Source organism: Galeopterus variegatus, unplaced genomic scaffold (assembly GCF_000696425.1).
Source record: "Galeopterus variegatus unplaced genomic scaffold, G_variegatus-3.0.2 Scaffold146, whole genome shotgun sequence".
In the NCBI taxonomy this organism is placed as follows: domain Eukaryota; kingdom Metazoa; phylum Chordata; class Mammalia; order Dermoptera; family Cynocephalidae; genus Galeopterus; species Galeopterus variegatus.
Genome location: NW_007726257.1, coordinates 402,348 through 421,909, shown reverse-complemented (window position 1 = coordinate 421,909; position 19,562 = coordinate 402,348). Strand labels below are relative to the sequence as shown.

At 37.4% G+C, this 19,562-nt stretch overlaps 1 protein-coding gene across 1 annotated transcript in view; it reads right to left on the bottom strand.

Annotated features, from left to right (window-relative positions):
- The window catches only part of PHLPP1 (PH domain and leucine rich repeat protein phosphatase 1), a 214,656-nt gene that overhangs the window by 14,748 nt on the left and 180,346 nt on the right, over positions 1-19,562 (bottom strand). The window contains exons 11-14 of the mRNA XM_008591231.1: positions 19,234-19,434; positions 16,227-16,389; positions 5,534-5,664; positions 3,387-3,491 (exon numbers count right to left, since the gene is read on the bottom strand). Of these exons, the coding sequence (XP_008589453.1) occupies positions 3,387-3,491; positions 5,534-5,664; positions 16,227-16,389; positions 19,234-19,434 (600 nt within the window). The remainder of the gene's footprint in view (positions 1-3,386; positions 3,492-5,533; positions 5,665-16,226; positions 16,390-19,233; positions 19,435-19,562) is intronic.

The window sequence follows — 19,562 nt, the reverse complement described above, 5'->3', positions numbered from 1 at the left end:
AGCCAGTGAGCGGGAACCGGTCTGTATGTGGGATCCGAACCCTCGGCGGGAGCGCCGCCGTGCTTCCCAAGCGGCGCACTAGTGCAGTGCGCCACCGGGCCGGCCCCTTTATTCACAATTTCTAAGAACCTGAACAATCTAAATATTCTTCAAATGGTGAACAGACAAAAGAAAATATATCTATCCATGCAATGGAATCCTACTCAGCAATAAAAAGGAACAAACTACTCACATATTCAATAACACAAATGAATCTCAAATGCATTATGCTAAGTGAAAGTCAGAGTGAGAAGGCTATACACCGTATAACTCCATTTGTATGACATTCTAGAAAAGGCAAAACTAATGCGATGAAAAACAAATCAGGAGTTGCCATGGACTGCAGGTGGGGAGAACTGACAAAAAGAGGGCATGTGTGAATTCCAGGGGTGATGGAACTGCTCTATAACTTGATGTGGTGGTGGTCACGTGAGAGTCTTTTCATCAAAACTTGCAGAACTGTAAATTTTACTGAATATACATTATACCTTCTCACTGTATATAAATTAATACAAAGAAAAAAAGTATTAAGTACCTGTTATGTATCACGACTAGATACCAAAGACATAATATAATCCCTATCCTTAAGGATTTCAGGGATAAATAATAATTATAACCATTATCATTAACAATAATAGTAGCTAATACTTAAATAGGGTTTACTATATGGCACACATTATTCTAAGTATGTCACAAATATTTACTTATATTATGTGATCCTTATGACAACACTATGGGAGTAGGCAGTTACTTTTTTGTCATTTTGCAGGTTAAGAAATTAAGCTTAAAGAGATAAAATAACTGCTCATGGTCACACTGCAAGTAAGTACAAAGTCCTGATTCAAAGCCAGGAAGTTTGGCTCTTACTTCAGTACTTTGAAATTCTTGCCTCCATTTATTTAAATTAAGCTTAAAGAGATAAAATAACTGCTCATGGTCACACTGCAAGTAAGTACAAAGTCCAGATTCAAAGCCAGGAAGTTTGGCTCTTACTTCAGTACTTTGAAATTCTTGCCTCCATTTATTTAAAAAAAAAAAAAGTCATCCCAAATTATGTGGCAATTAGTGGCAAAGTTAAATTTTATAATCATCTTATAATTCTGTAAGCTTCCGGTTCTAGTCAGAATGGGGCTGTGTGATGGAGAGAGATTAAAAAAAAGGAAATAAAATGTTTCTGTTTTTGTTTTTTTTTAAGCAAGAAGTACGGTAGTGATAACACTTAGGATTTCTTTTCTGTTGAAGCTTCCTGTTTGTTTTTTAGTCTGAGGAAGAGCCTAAATTATCCAATTGCACCTCCCTGCTTGGGTTCCCCAAAGGATGTGAAATAACCTGACAGGGAGGCAACACCATACCCAAGGGAGAAGGAGGGAGGGAGAGAAAAGACATCTACTGAGATTTGGAGACAGGACAGCCACAGTTCTCCCCTTCCTACAATATGGCAAGCAGCAAGCTCTTTGTTTAAATGACCACTTTCTCTACAACACAAAAAACAAAACAAGACAAGCTACTTGAGAAACCTGTGCCGGCCAAACCAAAGGGTAAAAAAGCAAGGGAAATAAAGTGAGGGCTAGGGGAGGCCTGAGATTTCTGGGCTCTGTTCATGTTCTATTTCTTGATCTAGGTGGTGATCTGCAGGTGTGTTCACTTTAGGACAATTTGTACAGTTGTACACTTATCGTTTATGCACTTTTCTGTACTTATGTTAGACTTCAATATAACAAAATTTTTTAAAAAGGAATTGTGGAAGGGGGACTTATGCACAAATCTAATTGATTACTTGCTTTATTAATATAGGTGAGTAGATAACAAATTTTAATATCAAGAGATATTTAAAAACCAATCATAGATTTCACATCAGTGTTCTGGAATAAAAAAGCAGTTTCACATACCAGTGTTTGTAAGCAAGACACAAGGTCCTTTAATCTAAAAAGGGGTTATCTCCAGAAAGGAACTTTGAATGCCCTAAAGAATATACTAATTACCCCCTGCCCCAATACAGTGATATACAGTGCAAGGTACATCGAAAAAAAAGCAACAACTACAGCCCGGGCAAAAATGAGGCAGGCCTCCTCCTCACAGAGATGGGGGCTGCCTCTTCTCTGGACCACACAAGCCAAATCACACCTTAGGGAAAGAGATCTCTGTGTGATGCAGAGATCAATCCAGATGAGCTGATGCTGTTTTCCATACCAAAGAAAATCAGTCAGCATGGCAGCAACAAACCCCACCTTTTATTTTCCACAAAAGATATTCAGCTAGTCAGTGGTTCTCAATTTTGGACACACATCAGAATCTCCTGGGGAGATTTTAAAATATTCTAATTCATTTGGGTCTAGGTTAGGGAGTTTTTAAAGTTCCTCACCTGATTGACTCTAACGTGCACCAGGGCTGAATACTAATGTTAGCTATTCTGGATTTTCCTCCACTTTCTGTTCTTCCCCTACTCTCAATATTTTGTGTTCTTATACTTTAGGTAATTAACTTATGACTATCCTTATTTATAGGATTCTTTACTTTTCTAGTACTAATTATTAGCTCCACTTCACACAATGCAATCAAGCCTGAAAAGCTTGATTATAATTCTCAAGAAAATCAACATTTGTATCTAAGAGAGGGAAGACTGGTGAAAATAGGGAAGAGAAATTAAGATGGACAAATCCTGGTGGCAAGACAAATAGGTGACATTACAGGGAATGGACAAACTTCTACCAAGCTAATTTAGATTGTAAAAAGAGCTCTAGTCAAATAACGTAAGTGATCTTGAATATCGACAATCAAGGTTACCTCTCCTTTTTTTTAAAAAAAAAAAAAAAAAGACGACCGGTAAGGGGATCTTAACCCTTAGCTTGGTGTTGTCAGCACCACGCTCAGCCAGTGAGCGAACCGGCCATCCCTATATGGGATCCGAACCCGAGGCCTTGGTGTTATCAGCACCGCACTCTCCCGAGTGAGCCATAGGCTGGCCCAAAGTTACCTCTCCTTTAATACTATCCCTGTTTTGCTTGGTAAACAGGTTTCAGAGAAAGATAAAGAAGCTTTTCAAAGGAGCAGGGATGCATTTCAATACTTAGGCCTTCTCCAAACACTGAAGTCTTACACAGATATAACGTGTCAGTTACACTGTATCCTAGCAACGTCTTTCACAAAGGGAGAATATGTGATGCCAAGCAGGGAGGGCTTTAGCTATGTTAAAACATAAGTCATGAGGGAGCCTCATTTTGGGAAAACATACTCAAAGAAATTTTACATGAGAAAAGTGTGTATGATAGCACTGGGTTTCTTTCTAGACCACTGAGGAAGTGAAGCAAGAGGAGATAGCTCTTGCTCCAAAGTTTCATCCAACTTACTTGTTTTTCACCCCCGAAGCTTCAGTGTAACCATGACTCCATACAGCCGGGGCTCCGGATGCATCTCCTGCTGAAGGCTGATCAATCTTGAAACAGCGGATATTACTAACAGGAGAAACAAGGAGGGAACAGGAATCATTAAAACCAAATGTGCAAATTGCTACCTTTATCTGAGAATTAAAAAACACCTGCTAACCTCTATGTACTTTCCATTTCTTACTGCATTTCATGTGTCTCAAATATTTGTCAACAATAAGAACGAGCTACTCATCATAATGAAAACCAAGGGACATAGATACAGAGCATGGAAACTAGTTTCTGTGAGTATTACACAAAGCAGCTATTAGAGACTTTCACATACTACACACTAGATGGGGCTCTCTCCTGGGAATGAAAAAAGCAGCTCTCAGCCTTGGAATGAGAAAACAAAATTAAGTATTACGTTGGGTATATTCTTACACCATGAACATCCAGACTTGAGAAGAACTAAACCTAAGCGACAACTATACTGCTTAGGTGATGTGAGAGAATCCTGCGATATTCATCTCCAAATCCAATTTCTGCCCACACTACGCATTCAAATATTTAACAAATATTATCAAGGACTTGCCATTCCTTGGTGCTTCCAATTCTTTCCTCATTTGTATAGCCATCCATGCTAAGACTAATATAAAATAAAATGTACCACATACAATTACAAAGTAAATGAGGGGTATTTTAATAAATTACAACTGCATATATTTAAACTGGGAGACTTAAGGTATCATCTCACCTCAGCTCTCCTATGCCATAATTGGTCCAATAGCACCCGAAACAGAAATGCTAAAAGGGTAAACTCTCAAGTGGCGTTTCTTAAAAATCAGCCTATTAGAAAGCATTCAGTGCCCCCAAACAGGAAGTCATAACAGATGGGAAGAAGGTCTGTAAAAAGGGTGGCTCCACATGGTGAAACAAATCCTGCTTACTTATTGTAATCTGCCACTCAGTTTTCCTCCCTATTATTTAAACAAGAGAAAAAGTGTATGCATCATGTCTTAACAACTTAAACAACACCTAAATACTTTTGTCACGCCCCCCCAAGTTTTAAAATTATCTGTTGGTACTCACTGACTCCAAAATCTAACAAATACTAAATACCCTTCCTAAATATAAATAAATAAATACTCTTTTCAAAGTTTTCAATTCCATCAATAAAAGAGAAGTATTATAAAAGAAGGTGGTTCACCATTATTTGCTCTCTGTATGATCTGTTACTAAATTTTATCCATCTAAAATGGTAAGTAATGCAACAGGTTTCTTAAGGCATATCTTAAGGCTTTCACTACATCTTTGATACCTTCCTGAATTCTAGGAAACAGTGAAGGCTGTTTTCTAAAGACATTTATAATTTTTACAGAACATGGAGTTTTTAAAGAAATAATTCCATTTCCTAGCCTGATTATAAAAGGGAAAAATAATCCTTAATCCCTTCACCCCCAAACCCTTTCTAAGTGAAGCTGCAATCTCTCTTTCTCTGCCTAGATGAAACAGTGTATGGCTGGGCAGCTATCTGAATGTTGACTCTTGTCCATCTTTTAAATAACTCTCGGAGTCTGGGAGCTGGATCTCGATCCCATAGAAGAGTCCCCATATGCACTCATCCTGGCTCGTGTAGAAAAAGTAATATACAGACATTCAAAGTTCTGTGATGAATGTTCTTATAAAAACATCTTTTCTACTGAGGTTTTCTTGTTTTACACAGCAAACTTCAACCCATAATTATCAACATAAAAAATGAAACAGTATCAATGAACTTTTTCCCAAAACACAAAGTGAACTTTAGCAGGATCCAACTAGTCCACATTCCCAACTTCATTTAAATAATCTGCATTTTAGTTCCAAATTGTTAATTTTCTTTACATCATCTATTTCTCAAAATCCTTAATATTTGCATTAAGTGTTCCAATCATGTTATCAGTAACTACTGAGATTTAAGTTTACATCCTGGTTGTTCATTTCTCTCCCTGTGTCTTCTATATCCTGTTGTATGTGTAGATTCAGGTAATAAATCAACAGCTGCTTCATATTTTGCTCCATGTTTTTACTAAGTTATAAGTTTCATTGCCAGTGAACAATGATGGGGCTATGGCACTTTACAAAATACTTACTTTAGCAGTTCCAGGGTTTTGTGATCAAGGGCAAGGCGGGGGTTTCCAGTCAGATCTAGTTCTTGCAGTTTGGGAGGCAGGTTTTCTGGTAAAGTGACTTCGCTTAGCTCATTACAGCTCAGGTCCACGCACTAAAGGAACAAGTGGAAACAAGAAAGAGATGGTCTGGAGTTCTTCAGGCAGTTTTATACTTCTGTCCTTTGCAGGCAAGCAAATCAGTCTAGCCATTCACTATAATATACTTGTCAAATGCAGAAAAAGAAGCTGTCTGCTGCTCTGCCAGTAACATTTAAAACAGATTTTGCTAAATGCAGTAAAAGTTTTTACTTTCTTTGAATAACACAGAAAAATCCACGTTTTTTATCTCCATCTTTATCCATTCAAGTTCACCTCTACATTAAAAATTAAGCCTTAATTTAAATAAATCTAAAGACAGGAGTTTTTCTTATTGCTCACAAAATCTCTGTGCCTATTTCGGCCATGAGAGCTATAGTTTGGACATTAAAATGAACTTTGAAGGGCTTTCTTAAAACCAAACAACAAACAAAAAAACATGCAAAATGAGAAAAAGGCAGGGAACACATACTCGAAATAAGAAAATATTTCAAAAGACGCTAAATAAGAAATAGGCAAAAGATAGACCAGCAGATTGGTCTGCCTACTGTACGCAAGGAATAGAAGGGCTAGATCCTGCCCTCAAGGCACCCAACACCTAGACTCTCCAGCAGGCCCTGCCTAACCTTACTTGGAAAACAACCACAAAAAGGTTCACCATGCTGATTAGAACAAAAATTACGTGTTATCTGTAAATGGGAATAATACCTCCTCTCTCACAAAAACCAATGCAAGGCTTAAATGAGGTAAACTCAAAAAAGACATGCTGCCCTTCTGTTCTGGGAGATGGAAACCTGGGTAGAGAAAGCTCACAATGCACAGGAGAAAACAAGAGTGACTGGCAAGTGTTCTGGATACAAGAATGTGGAACCCACAATTTGATAGAATAGGGTGGAAAGGATCTGGCTTGCGTTAGAACCTTATTATGATCTTTAAAAAATGCTTTAAAAGCCTACTAAAAATCTCAAGATAGTTTGAAAGGGGAATTGTATCTGAGAAATTCAGTGTCTTAAAAGTGGACAAAAACTCCCTTTTAATTTGGAAAAAAAAATTTTTTAATTAAATCTATTATGGATTGGGGAGGGGTAGAGATTGGGTAAAATGAAAACCTGTATTTTGGGAGAAATATATTCTTTTTTTGTCGTTGTTGTTGTCTTTTTTGTGACCGGTAAGGGGATTGCAACCCTTGGCTTGGTGTCGCCTGCACCACACTCAGCCAGTGAGTGCACCGGCCATCCCTATATAGGATCCGAACCCGCGGCGGGAGTGCCGCTGCGCTCCCAGCGCCGCACTCTCCCGAGTGAGCCACGGGGTCAGCCCTGGAAGAAATATATTCTTGACAGACCACAAACAATACAATACTTCCACATAAAATGTTTCATAGCGTTGCTCCCAAATAGCAATGATATATAATTATATTACCATTTTATTTATTTTATTTTATTTTTTTGAAAGATAACCAGTAAGGGGATCTTAACCCTTGATTTGGTGTTGTCAGCACCACACTCACCCATTGAGGTAACCAGCCATCCCTATATGGGATCCAAACCCATGGCCTTGGTGTTATCAACACCACACTCTCCTGAGTGAGCCACGAGCTGGCCCTATATTACCATTTTAAATAATTACATTTTATTATGAAAGTGTCATAACCACATAACAAAAAGCTGGGCAAACAGAACAGCTAAGAAAACTTAGCCTTAAATCTACCACCCCAACCCAACCAGTTTTTAACATTCTAGGATTTTTTTCCTTACGGCCTTATCATTGATATTTTAAAAAAATCTTTAAAAATCGTAAATGTAGGTGAGATTTCATTATATTCCAAACATTTTTTTATCACTCTATTGCAGCCATTTTCTGTATCTTCATTCCCATATGCTATGGTCTGAATGTGTCTCCCTAAAATTCAGACGTTAGAACTTAATCCCCCATGTGATGGCATTAAACGGTGGGGCTTTGGGGACGTAATTAGATGAGGGCTCTGTCCTCATAACTGTGATTAGTCCCCTTGTAAAAGAAGCCTTGGGGAATTGCTCACCTCTTCCACCATGTGAGGACACGTGGAAGGTGCCATCCATGAGGAAAAAGCTCTCCCCAGACTGAATCTGCTGCAGCCTTGATCTCGGACTTCCCAGCCTCTAAAACTGTGAGCAATAAATTTCTGCTGTTTTTAAGTTACCCAGTTTAAGGTATTTTGTTATAGCAGCTTGAATGGCCTAAGGTATCATCTACAATAGCCCCATAATACTTCTGGTGGATGCACATAAATTCACTTAACCTGAACATTAATAATAGGGAAATGGCCACCCACTTTTTGTTTTTTCATAAATAACGGTTACATGAATAGTCAACCGGACTTTTACGAAAAACTCTGATAACACTGGTTACTAATGGGCTATGGGGCCAGAGCAATCAGCACCCAGCAGCACAGGAAGACAACGAACAGGGGCAAATACAATCTACTGGGCAGTGATGAAATGTGAGTTAAAGGACTAACAAGTGTGGGTAATTTAGGATGTAAGTGGTTAACAGAAACAAATTCAGGGGTCAGAGAATACCTTTGGTGAAAGATTAAAGGCATTTTAGAGCAATACTGAATTTTTAAAAAATTGGTAGAAAACTTTAAAAAATGTTATCTAAAGATTTAAACTTTCAAGAGTTCCAGAGATGTAAAATTCTCTAAATTACCAAATTATAAAATGAGTTCAGTAGGAAATAGTTAATGAAGATAATGCTGACAGTTGTAATGCAGATCTCAGGGATAATGCTTCTGCCACCACGTCCCCCAAGCCCCACCCAGGCCCATCTGCTCATCAAGGCTTCTTTGGCTCAGTATTTCGTTCACTGCAGCCAGTTCTCTTGCATTCAGTCCCATTACCCTGGTTCTGACTCATACCACACTTTCCATGGAGGGCTATGGCTGCATTGTAACTTTGCTTTCAGTCTTGCTTCCCTCTGATCCACTCCTCATGGTGCTGTCAGAATGATTTCTCTAACGTGGTTTATTCCAGCTGATCACACTCCAGCTTCAATCTTTCATTTGCTCCCAACTGCCCTTCAACCTGCCCACCAAACTCCTCAGTATGTGAAGTACGGCCCTTCACTCCATTCTTCGCCACTTGCTTCTTCATGCTCTATGTTTCAGCCATTTCAGAAGAATCACAGTTCCTGCATATGTCATGTTCTCCTTTGCCTGTGCCTTTGCACGTCCTACCCTCTGGGCCTGGAACCCTTTTCTTCAAGTTTTACTTGCCTTTTTACCTGATAAAATCTGCCTTATTTCCTTTTCAGGCTCTACCCGATGCCAGCTCTACTACAATCTCTGTTTCCATTAAATGCCCCTTGTTATAATTATCTGGTTATTTATTTCTTCCACTAGACTATGACCTAGAGAACAGTGCATTGAAAAGAGATGCTCAACAAGTGCTTTCATTAAAAGGATAAACTAACGAACAACAGATTGCCTGGCATGTGGTAGACAATTATTTGTTGAATGGGTAAATGAACAAATGAATGGATCTTGTAAGGTCCTTCAGTAATTAAATCTACCAGGATGAGAACTGAGATAGAAATGCTTAGGTTAAGTTCAGCCTAGAGTAAATAGTATTGCAAGGCATTTGGATACATTTAAAACGTCATTGTTTATTTCTGCCTGAGAGAGTGCAACTACTTTCTTTAATGGCGGGTAAGCAGAGAAACACCCTTTTATACTTCGGCACGATGAAGAAGGTTTGTTCATAACAAAATTAGAGGAGGTTGGTATCTAGCACTGCCCTCCTGGTGCAAATATAGTGAGTGACACACAAGTGACATTTCATATTCTTTTAACAGTCCTCAAGACTGGTTCATTGTTAAGGTACTCAACAAACATTTGCTGACTGAATAATTATAAAGGTTACCACTAAAAAAACAAAATATTTGGGTCAGATTGGAAAAAAAAAATAGTACCAAAACATTCTCTCTATATTGTTAAGGTAGGTACCTCTACGTTTAATGCACTACGATTTTCTTAAAAATATGTTGTTAAATAGGATGTTAAATCTGACTAAAACATGACCAACAGAAAGTTACCTTTCCCTCTTTCGGGCCCATTCTAGGACCTAGCTAACAATAATTACTTTGCTATAATCAAAATTCTGGCAAGAACACCCAAAACAGAATTATCCAACCCTCAGAAAAAGTTAGGATAGCTCATAGTTGAGAAGGAACTCACAATTCAGAGAAAAATTATCATGAATACATCTAGATAAGAGCATATAAAAATAATCCGTGTGTCTTAAAGAAAAAGGAATACAATCTGATGTATAGTTTAAGTGTAGTTATCACAAAAGCTCCAGGGACTATATCATTATGTTTTCCTCAGAAAACATTACTGAATAGACGTATCAATTTTCAGAGAAGTATATTATATATCATCTGTCCAATACTTGCCTGTACTGCCTTGAAATAGCAACTTAACCTACTAGCTCCTCGAGATTCTGCAAAACCTTGCTTGCTACCTTCCTTCAGACTACTCCTAGTCTACCGCCTCAACTGTGCTCCCCAACAGCACTGACTTTCCAAAAATGAGGCTCCCGACCACATTCTGCAGGTCCTTGCCCTCACAAGATAAAAGCTGCTGATGTATGATGTTTTGTAACAGGGTGGCAATTTCATTTTGAATTGATGAAAAGCAAATAATTCCCTTTACCCTTGGAGATCTGAAGAGCATGATGGTGGCCACCTCAAAGCCTACTTCTTTTGAGGACTCATGGTGACAGGAGCATCTCTACAGACATACCTTTTAATATGCACAAACTCACAGAGGACCAGTCATTTATCTGTATACAGTAGTCCTCCCCCCCCCCACCTTATCCACAGGGGGATAGGCTCCAAGACCCCCAGTGGATTCCTGAAACTGTGGATAGTACTGAACCCAGCTACTGTCTATCAGAACACCTTTCTGTTCATGTCTTCACCCACAATTTTCTTTTAATGTTTACCTGTACATATTTGTGGGTACAGTGTGTTGTTTCAATACATGCATATACCACACAATGATTCAGTTAGGGTAGATAACCTAGTTTTGTACCCATTAGTCCACCACTTCTCCTCCTTCCCCCCTTCCACCCTCACCTCTGGTAATCATTATTCTACTCTCCACTTGTATGAGAACCACTTTTATCTTTTAGATTCCATATTAATGAGATCACGGAGTATTTGTCTTTTTATGCCTGACGTATTTCACTTAACATGATGGTTTCCAGTTTCATCCATGTTGCTACAAATGATAGGATATCATTTTTTCAAACAGCTGAGTAGTATTCCATTGTGTGTGTGTGTGTATATATATATATATATATATATATATATATACACACACACTGCAGTTTTTTTAATCCATTCATCTGTTGACAGACATTTAGGTTGATTCCATCTCTTGGCTGTTGTGAATGCTGCTGTGATAAACGTGGAAGTGCAGGTGTCTTTTTGATATGTTGATTTCACATCCCTTGCCACACAAAAATTTAATGCCTTTTCCACCTTAACTAAGCACTTATCAGGCATTGTGGCCAAAACTTTTGTAGTTTGAGATGTGACAGCAAAGCTAGCATACATTTCCTTTTCCTTCTTTGTAATTTCAAGGAAAGATTTGTTCTTACCATAGAACTTATCAATCTTAGCATATGATTTCCCCATCCCACCCCCCTATTAAGTCAAGAACTTTCCACTTTACAGCTTCTCTTTGGAATATCCAAACTGCCAGCCTCACTACTTTTGCACTTTGTGGCCATTATGATGTAAAATAAGGTGACTTGAACACAAGCACTGCAAGGCAGCCAGAGTTGATGTGATAACGGAGAGGGCTACTAAGTTACTAAAAGGCGAGTAGCACAGACAGCTTGGATGCACTGGACAAAGGGATGATTTACAATCCAGGTGGTACAGTGTAAGACTGATCATGCTACTCAGAATGGTGGGCAATTTCAAACTTATAAGTTGTTTATTTCTGGAACTTTCCATTTAATATTTTCAGAACATGGCTGACCATGGGTACCTGAAACCACAGAAAGCAAAACTGTGGATAAGGAGGGGACTAGTGTATGTACATAACCTGCTCTGTAAGATGTATGCAATATTTTGTTGGGAAGGATATGACTTTGAATTTAGAAAAATCTGCTGAAACTAGAGTTAAAAAAACAAAAACAAAAACAAAAGGAGTCTGAGCCAACTCATTATACCTATTTTGAAAGAGAGAGAGAATATGCAGTCCTAGCTTCCTGCTAGTCTGTTCCTGGTGAGGCCAAGTACAAAGTGGCTTCAACGGCCACTTCCTGGTTGATACTGCTTGCTTCCTCTTTCATTAGCCCTTGTATGGAGTCCCAAACAGTAACTGACATCAGACTTCCTGTTAGAAAATTCCCTAAACAACTATTACTTAACCTGAATCCAAGACCCTAACGATGACTGCTCCCAGTTTCTGTTTTTGGGATATGTATTAGAGATGCCTAGCTGACCTTTTAAGCCTACCAACTCAACTACTCCACCCAGCTGACACCTAACTGGTCCCTTATCCATCTTCATTTCCATTATCCTACTTCTCAAAGAATTAATCCCTTTCCTTTCATCCATTCTGGCTTAGCCATTTCCCCATACTCTTCGTGTCTTTATTATTGAGCCAACACTCCTCCTTTCGTCTCATTGTAGAGACAAGAAGAACAAACAGGGCTTGTCCGCATCCAGTTAAGCCAAGTCTGGCCTATATGGCGACCTTGGGATTGTAATTTCCTCACTAGCTGATTGAGAGCTGATCTGTATCCAGAAGGAGGTCTGTCCATTTTTTCAACTTCCTATAGCCACTGTCCTCAAGAGAATGGCATATTAAAAACACTTCATACTCCACTTCCCAGGTAAAATAACACAGATTCTAGATATGAGTTCACTCAACCTATCCAAGCAGTTTATTACTGCAAAGCACAGACATGAAAACAACCTTCTGAAGAGAATAAAAACACTTTAAATGTTCTTAGAATCAAGAAGGTACAGGAACATGGAAATTTCACAAAAAAGTTGCTGATATGGTGCTTAAATCTCAAATTACAAATGTCATTCACTGTATGTGTCATACATTTATTTCATCTGCTTAAAATACACTTCAGAAAGGGCTAGAATAAGTCACTCATTACAAAGCACTCAACTAGAAACTTGGGTTTTGTTACAAAACTATCACATTATCAATGGGATTGCTACTTGGTTCAGCAGAAAGAGAAACAAGTGCCATACCCCCAACCATCTCTGCTTCTGGGGTTCAGCAGCCACTAGGAGCCTAAGGTGTGGGCTTAGGCCCAGGTCTAGCCAACCTGGCTTATGTGGTGACTCAGATGTTTTCCTCACTAGTTGACTGAGAACTAATCTGTATACAGAGAGGGAAGTCTGCCTATTTTAGAAGAAGAATAGAACAAAACTTGCTCCAAGTAATACAGGACTAGTGTAGGGGTATAAAACACTAATTTGAAAGTGCTAAACAAAGGTGAAGACAACAATACTAAGGAACAAAAGTACTATGACTTCAGGTCCACTTGGGCTCACTGGAAAATTCTGAAAAACATATTTTTTTTCCAACTAACAACTTATATGAACTCCCTGTCCAAATACAGAAATTGATGCCTGATGATCACTTTAACAGATCTCAATGGATATACCAAAATGAAAAAAAGGCCAGAGCTAATTTTATCCAAGATTAGAAGGTGCATATAGTCTCTGTTTTAGTCATTACATGAATAATGACCCAATTTTTCAAATATTTTAAAAACACATTTCAGCAGACATATTTTTCATATAGAGACTTTATCCTTTTAAATATATTTTTTTTAAATCTCTGGTAACAAATCTATGAATAAGCACTTTCCTCTAATATCTTAAATGATAGGACTCTTTGGAAAGAACTAGCCAGTTAAATACACCATGATTTTATCCCTCTTTAAATTATGTTATCTGCTAAGTTTTTATAATTGCAATGATCTTAAATACCTTTTATGAGATACTTTACAACCACTATACTTTATTTTCAAGAAGCAATATGAACATAATCTAGGGTTATTAACTCAATAATAAAATTTTAATATAAAGAAAATAAATTTTCTTTTACATTAAAAACATGCTTTAGCGGTTAGCTCAGTTGGTTAGAGTGCAGTATTACAACACCAAGGTCAAGGGTTTGGATCCCTGCACTGGCCAGCTGCCAAACAAACAAAAAAACAAGGAACAAAAAAAACAAAACATGCTTTAGGGCTCGATTTACAGTGAAAACTTCCATAGGTAGATTTGTCATTTGAGATACAGCACCTATTTTTACCAGGAATTTTCTTTTGGACAGTTTAAATGTGCATAAATACTATACTACAACTTAAAATATGCTCATGTGAAAGAAGACTAAAATATCAATTCAGAGTTCTAAAACAATATAACTATCATTTTTCAATAACACTATCTGTTCAGGGCTACGAAATTTATATTTTTGTACACAAAGGATACTTGATGTTGCTCAAACCTCCCCCCACCCACACAAATACTGCAACAACAAAACCTGTACTACTGGTAATAGAAGAACTGGATCTGAAAGGCTAGACATTGTTAACCTAAAGAAAATGCTATGACATAATAGCTGGAGGGGAAAAAATCAATCAAAGAACAAAAGAATGGAAACCACTTAAAAAATAATAGCAGAAGTAAAATTTAGAAGAGTTGTAAAACAGGGCATAGAGAAAAGAAAATGGGAAAGTATTCAACGGCAATAGAAGGCACTGATTCTGGAATCCAAGAATCCAAGCAAGAGTCTAGGAGAGGATTCGTTTTCATAAAGCAAGATTTATATTTTGCAAAATCCAGTCAAAACCTGAAAAATTTTAAATGACTATTTGTATTATTTGTATTTTAAACTGAAAAAAACAAAAAACAAACTAATCTACATTTAAGAGTTATATAACATTAAAAGACAGGTATAGAAACTAACACTAGCAAATAGGAGGTTAATCGTGAGACTGTTATTCTCTTTTGTGCTGGTATATCACCTTGCACAGTACACAGAGACCAGTTTAACAACCCCCTGTAAAAGATACCATAGCACAGTGGCTATGTCAAGTAACAGGCAGCTAAGGACCCCTGGAAAGCTTAACTCTCAACCTCTTTCCTGTGCTGGAGGCAAAGAAGGATCTGCTTAAGTAATAAATTTCCTGGGTTTTGTTGAGCTTCAGCCAAAATAGTCACTCTATATAATCAACATCACAATTCAACCATATTGAGGACCTGTGTAGCTAACATTTAGGCAGTCAGTTCTTCCTATGTGCCACTCTTGTTTCAAATGCTTTACATGTATTATTTCACTTCATTCTCCTGACAGTACTGTAAAGGAAAAACTATTCTTTTCCTCATTTTACATATGAAGAAACAGCAGTTAAGTAATTTTCAGCTGGGAACCAACTCTAGGTCTGTCTCCCTTCAGCGCTCTGCTCTTCACCACTCTGAAAAGTACTACACAGGATGTATAAAGAAAATATTTCTGGAAGCTTATAATAAACATTCTAAAATGCCACGGTGATGTATGAGATAACAGCACTCTTAAAAAAATAATGTAATCAAAAATTATTCATGCTAAAGTGTGTTCAAATGTCTATATAATTTCTTAATCTGATATATAAGTTTTATATCAGAAAGCAAAGTGAAGAATGGCTAAATAGGACTACTTTGTTCCTTGTTAATAACCACTGACTTATTTTTCATTAAGCATAAAATTGATGATGATAATTAGAAATGCTGAGACACAAGTGAAAAACTTCATTATATATAAAGAACTATTTACTTTTGCACTCCTCTTCCAAAAGAAGGAAACAAAACAGGAATATAAAGCTGTTAGATGGCTTTCATTCTAGTGAACTGCTTTCACCCATGAGTCTTCCCCAAGTCCAGAGTCAGGAGTTGCAGACTATCTCCAACACCAGGCTGCTGTCCTCATTGACACCAATCACTTCATTTTATAGCACCTCAGATTCTTTACCTATCAAATGAAATACTATCTGGTCTACCAATTTCATTCAGCTAAAATGAATGTTTGGTGATAACAATGATGCTATGTTTGTAGAAGGAATTACCACTACATTACTAATTGGATACTGCAGTGGTGTTGCTATTTAATTAGATTTGTTAGGAGGGGTAGGAGTGTGCAGTGGTACTATTCACAAACTGCCATCACACCTGACTCATCCTTTGAGCCTTATACCTACCCTGGAAATAAGTCTGACAAGTATTATTAGGCAGATGGGGAAAGAAGTATTGGGTGGTTATGTGGCTAGCCTTATGTCATACAGCTAGTTAGGGACAGAGCCCAGGAATACAATTTTCCCAACACTCAGTCTGGTGTTTTGTTTGCTTTTTAAAACTGACTGCTGACTCAACAGTGTGGCCTAATGGACTATGAACTACTGGGAGCCTATATTCTGAGTAAATCCAACAAAGCTGTAAACATTCTAAGTTGACAAATTAGGGGAATCATTCTCTTTTCTGACCTGAAATGTAGAGTTTATGGAATCAAATCATGTACCTTGACTTCTGGGAGCTGCATGACTTCAGGAAAGACTTCAATGCAATTGGAATGAGCAATAACGGTGTGCATGCGTCTGCAATTCATGATAGTTGTTGGGATGGCTTTCAGTTTATTCCCACTGATATCAATTTCTTCAAGTTCTTCCAGTTTTGCCATTTTACTAAAAAAGAAAATCCATGAGGGAGGAAGTTATAAAATAATTATAAGGCAATTTTAAAATAAAACATATAATGAGAATCAAAAAAGGAATTTACTATAAATTTAAAGATTCACTTTTAATAGTCATTTTTACAAAGACCATTTCTGAGTACTGAAGTATTTTAACACCCCCTTTCCTACTACAGAACAAAAACTACACATGCAGATTTTTAGGAGGAAAGAGACATCCATTTTCTTCTTGTCAGTTTGAAGAGGTGAAGTCAATAAATTAAGTTACTCTGGCAATGATCACTTTTCTATGTAGCTTAGTCTGAACTCCAATGAAAATCCACTTGAATGGGTCAAAAAACAACATCAATCCAATATAACTACTTTACAAGGGCTTAGTTTGAGAGTATGATTTCTTTGTACTGGCACTGAAAACTCAAGGCGATGGAGTAAAGAACAGGGGTATAGCTCACATTAAGATATGCTTTTTCCTCCAACCCCACTTCCCAAATTCCTCTGACATCATTCATGATTACAAGGTGGTGGTAAGGAGCAGGGGGTGTGTTGAAAGGTCATTCAGATCATCTCTCAGCCTCTGGCAGTGCCTGAATTCAAACTGGACCCAAAAGAAATTTCTCTCAACTCTTGCTAAAACATCTACAAAGAAGGACTCTCTCCAACCTTACCTTAATAACATGCTCTAAAGTAATTTAACACTTTCATTTAAGAATGTCTTTTATTGTTAAATCTTCATCTATAATCTTAATCAATAATTAAAGTAGCCAAATAAAGAAAAATTTCAGAATCAGGGTTTCTTGCATTCTCTATAAATCTGGAGGAAAAAACAACCCCTCCACCTCTACCACTCCTCTGACCCTCTTTCTACCACAGGTGATGCTGAACTCCAAGAAGTACAGGATTCCCAGTCAGTGTAACTCAAACCTGTCATCTGAGTCACTTGGTTTATAGTTATTTGTATTTTTTCTGCTTGGTATGGTTTCATTTGTCACAATATACCTTTAAACTATTTAGCATGAAACACTTTATTATTTTTCTTTCTGTTATCTCTCAAATATAAAGGTTATCTTATTCGCTATCTTGAAAATAAATATGTGCCTAAGATACAGGAACAAAGTTTCTGCCTTATGAATCAGATCTTTTAATATTGTAAACATCCAGTATGATATCGGGATGTACTACAAACAACATTGCATACACAGAGTGTGAAGTAATCCATCTATGATAGCTTGCATTTGTAAGAATAGTATTTAAATATGTGATATTTTTTAAGAAATATGGAGAAACCAATGGGTAATGGGGCATACTCATAAAAAATGAGTAAAAGTATGGAAAACAGGTTCAAGAAAGGAAAAGTTAAAAAGTTTACATCTCTCAACACAGAAAGAAGGTGGACAAAAAATGACTTGATCACTGTGGCATGTTCTTTATTTCAGCAACCATCTGTTGAGGGTCAACCTTAGGTCAGACCTTTGTGTGAGACATGAAGCTTAAGGAGACAAGAAAGTCACAGTCCTGGCTCTTTAGGAACTCAGGTCTTCCAGGGTAGCGATTATGCCACATCACAACCTCTAGTGAGAGAGAAATTATAGCAAGATGAATTTTAAGAGGTATGTAAAAAATTTCTCTGCACTTAGGGTGGGTGATTGTATCTGGCATGGGTCCCTGGGGGGATATCCTCAGAATTAGAGCTGATGATCACTTATCCTGCAAGGTTTAGATATTTACTATCTGAAACAGGATGATGAGCCCTTTCAGATACATTACTGTTAAGTGATTAACCATATTTTTATACAAAAATATTATCTCTTCATGCCATAGTAAAGAAAAATACATAGAAATAAACAAAAAAGTTTAATCATTAATATGAAATGAGGGGAAAAAATAAGAAAAAAACACATATATTACCAAAAACAGGGCGATACTTTAAGTCAACACATATTAGGGTCTTCCTCCTTCAGCCAGGACTTTGACAGCAGCAGAGGGAGGGAGGGCCAGTGTTACGATTTGGCCTCAATGTTGAGATGCAGTTACCAGCAGAATACCACAAGGGTTAGTATTTGCTTCTTTGATGTGTGCATGTGTGTTCCAAGAGTGTTCCTAACTTGTTGTATGGATAAGTGCCAATGAACTAGAAGCAGAGTAAATCCTCACAGCAGACTCTGTGACTCTGTAGATTCACTCAAAGCTAGATATAATGCCACTGCTCCCAAAATGAGAAATTAAAATGAAAACAAATTAAAAATGAAATCTTCTAAGAGCCATAATTTGTAATGTCAGATAGGTTCTATGCTTGTATAGGCCACCACTGCTTTATATACCAGGGGTAGGAATACAAAAGTTGGTAGGTAAGAACCTTTAGGTTCCTAGTTTACATTCCAACATATCATATTAGGTTAATATTATTGAAAAATTAATTTGACTGGTTAAGAAGAAGCAAAAGAAAAAATACACCTGCTAAATGACATATCTTACTTTATTTTTTATATTTTTTGTTGACTGACCAACAAAACAGGGATCTGAACCCTTGAACTTGGTATTACAACACCATGCTCTAACCAACTTAGCTAACTGGCCAGCCAACATACCTTATTTTAGAACCTTAAGAGCATTCTTGTGATTGGGTCTCTGGATACAGTCACATTAGGAAAATCAATACATTTCTCTTTAGGGAATGCTGATCATAGCTTGTATAAAAGACAATTGTGAAGGAAGGGGGAATAAGCGAATAAGCTTGACATTACCCGAGACACAGACATGTCACCTTTCACCTCTCCCCTTCCTATGAACACATTTTTAAAAATGCAATTAAGAATATCACTTTATGACTCTCCTTTACCTTGCTGGAAAACTCTGAAGTCGGTTATACGCCATGTGAAGGATCTTCAGATGAGGATGTCCTGTTAACAAGGGCACACACTTATCTGTGAGGCTGTTATTTGTCAAATACAACTCTTGTAAGATACTGTTTGTCTCTTCGGAAAGTGTGGCTGGAGGGAGGGTTTCCAGTTTGTTTGCAGATGCATTCAGGAATCTCAGGCTACAATGACAAAATGCAACAAAAGCCCCATTGATAAGCCAAAGCTCTAGTTTCAAACTCTCAACAAAACTAGTTTTCTGACTGATACCAGGTATATTAGAAGCTGGGTTTAGAAACATGAATGAAAA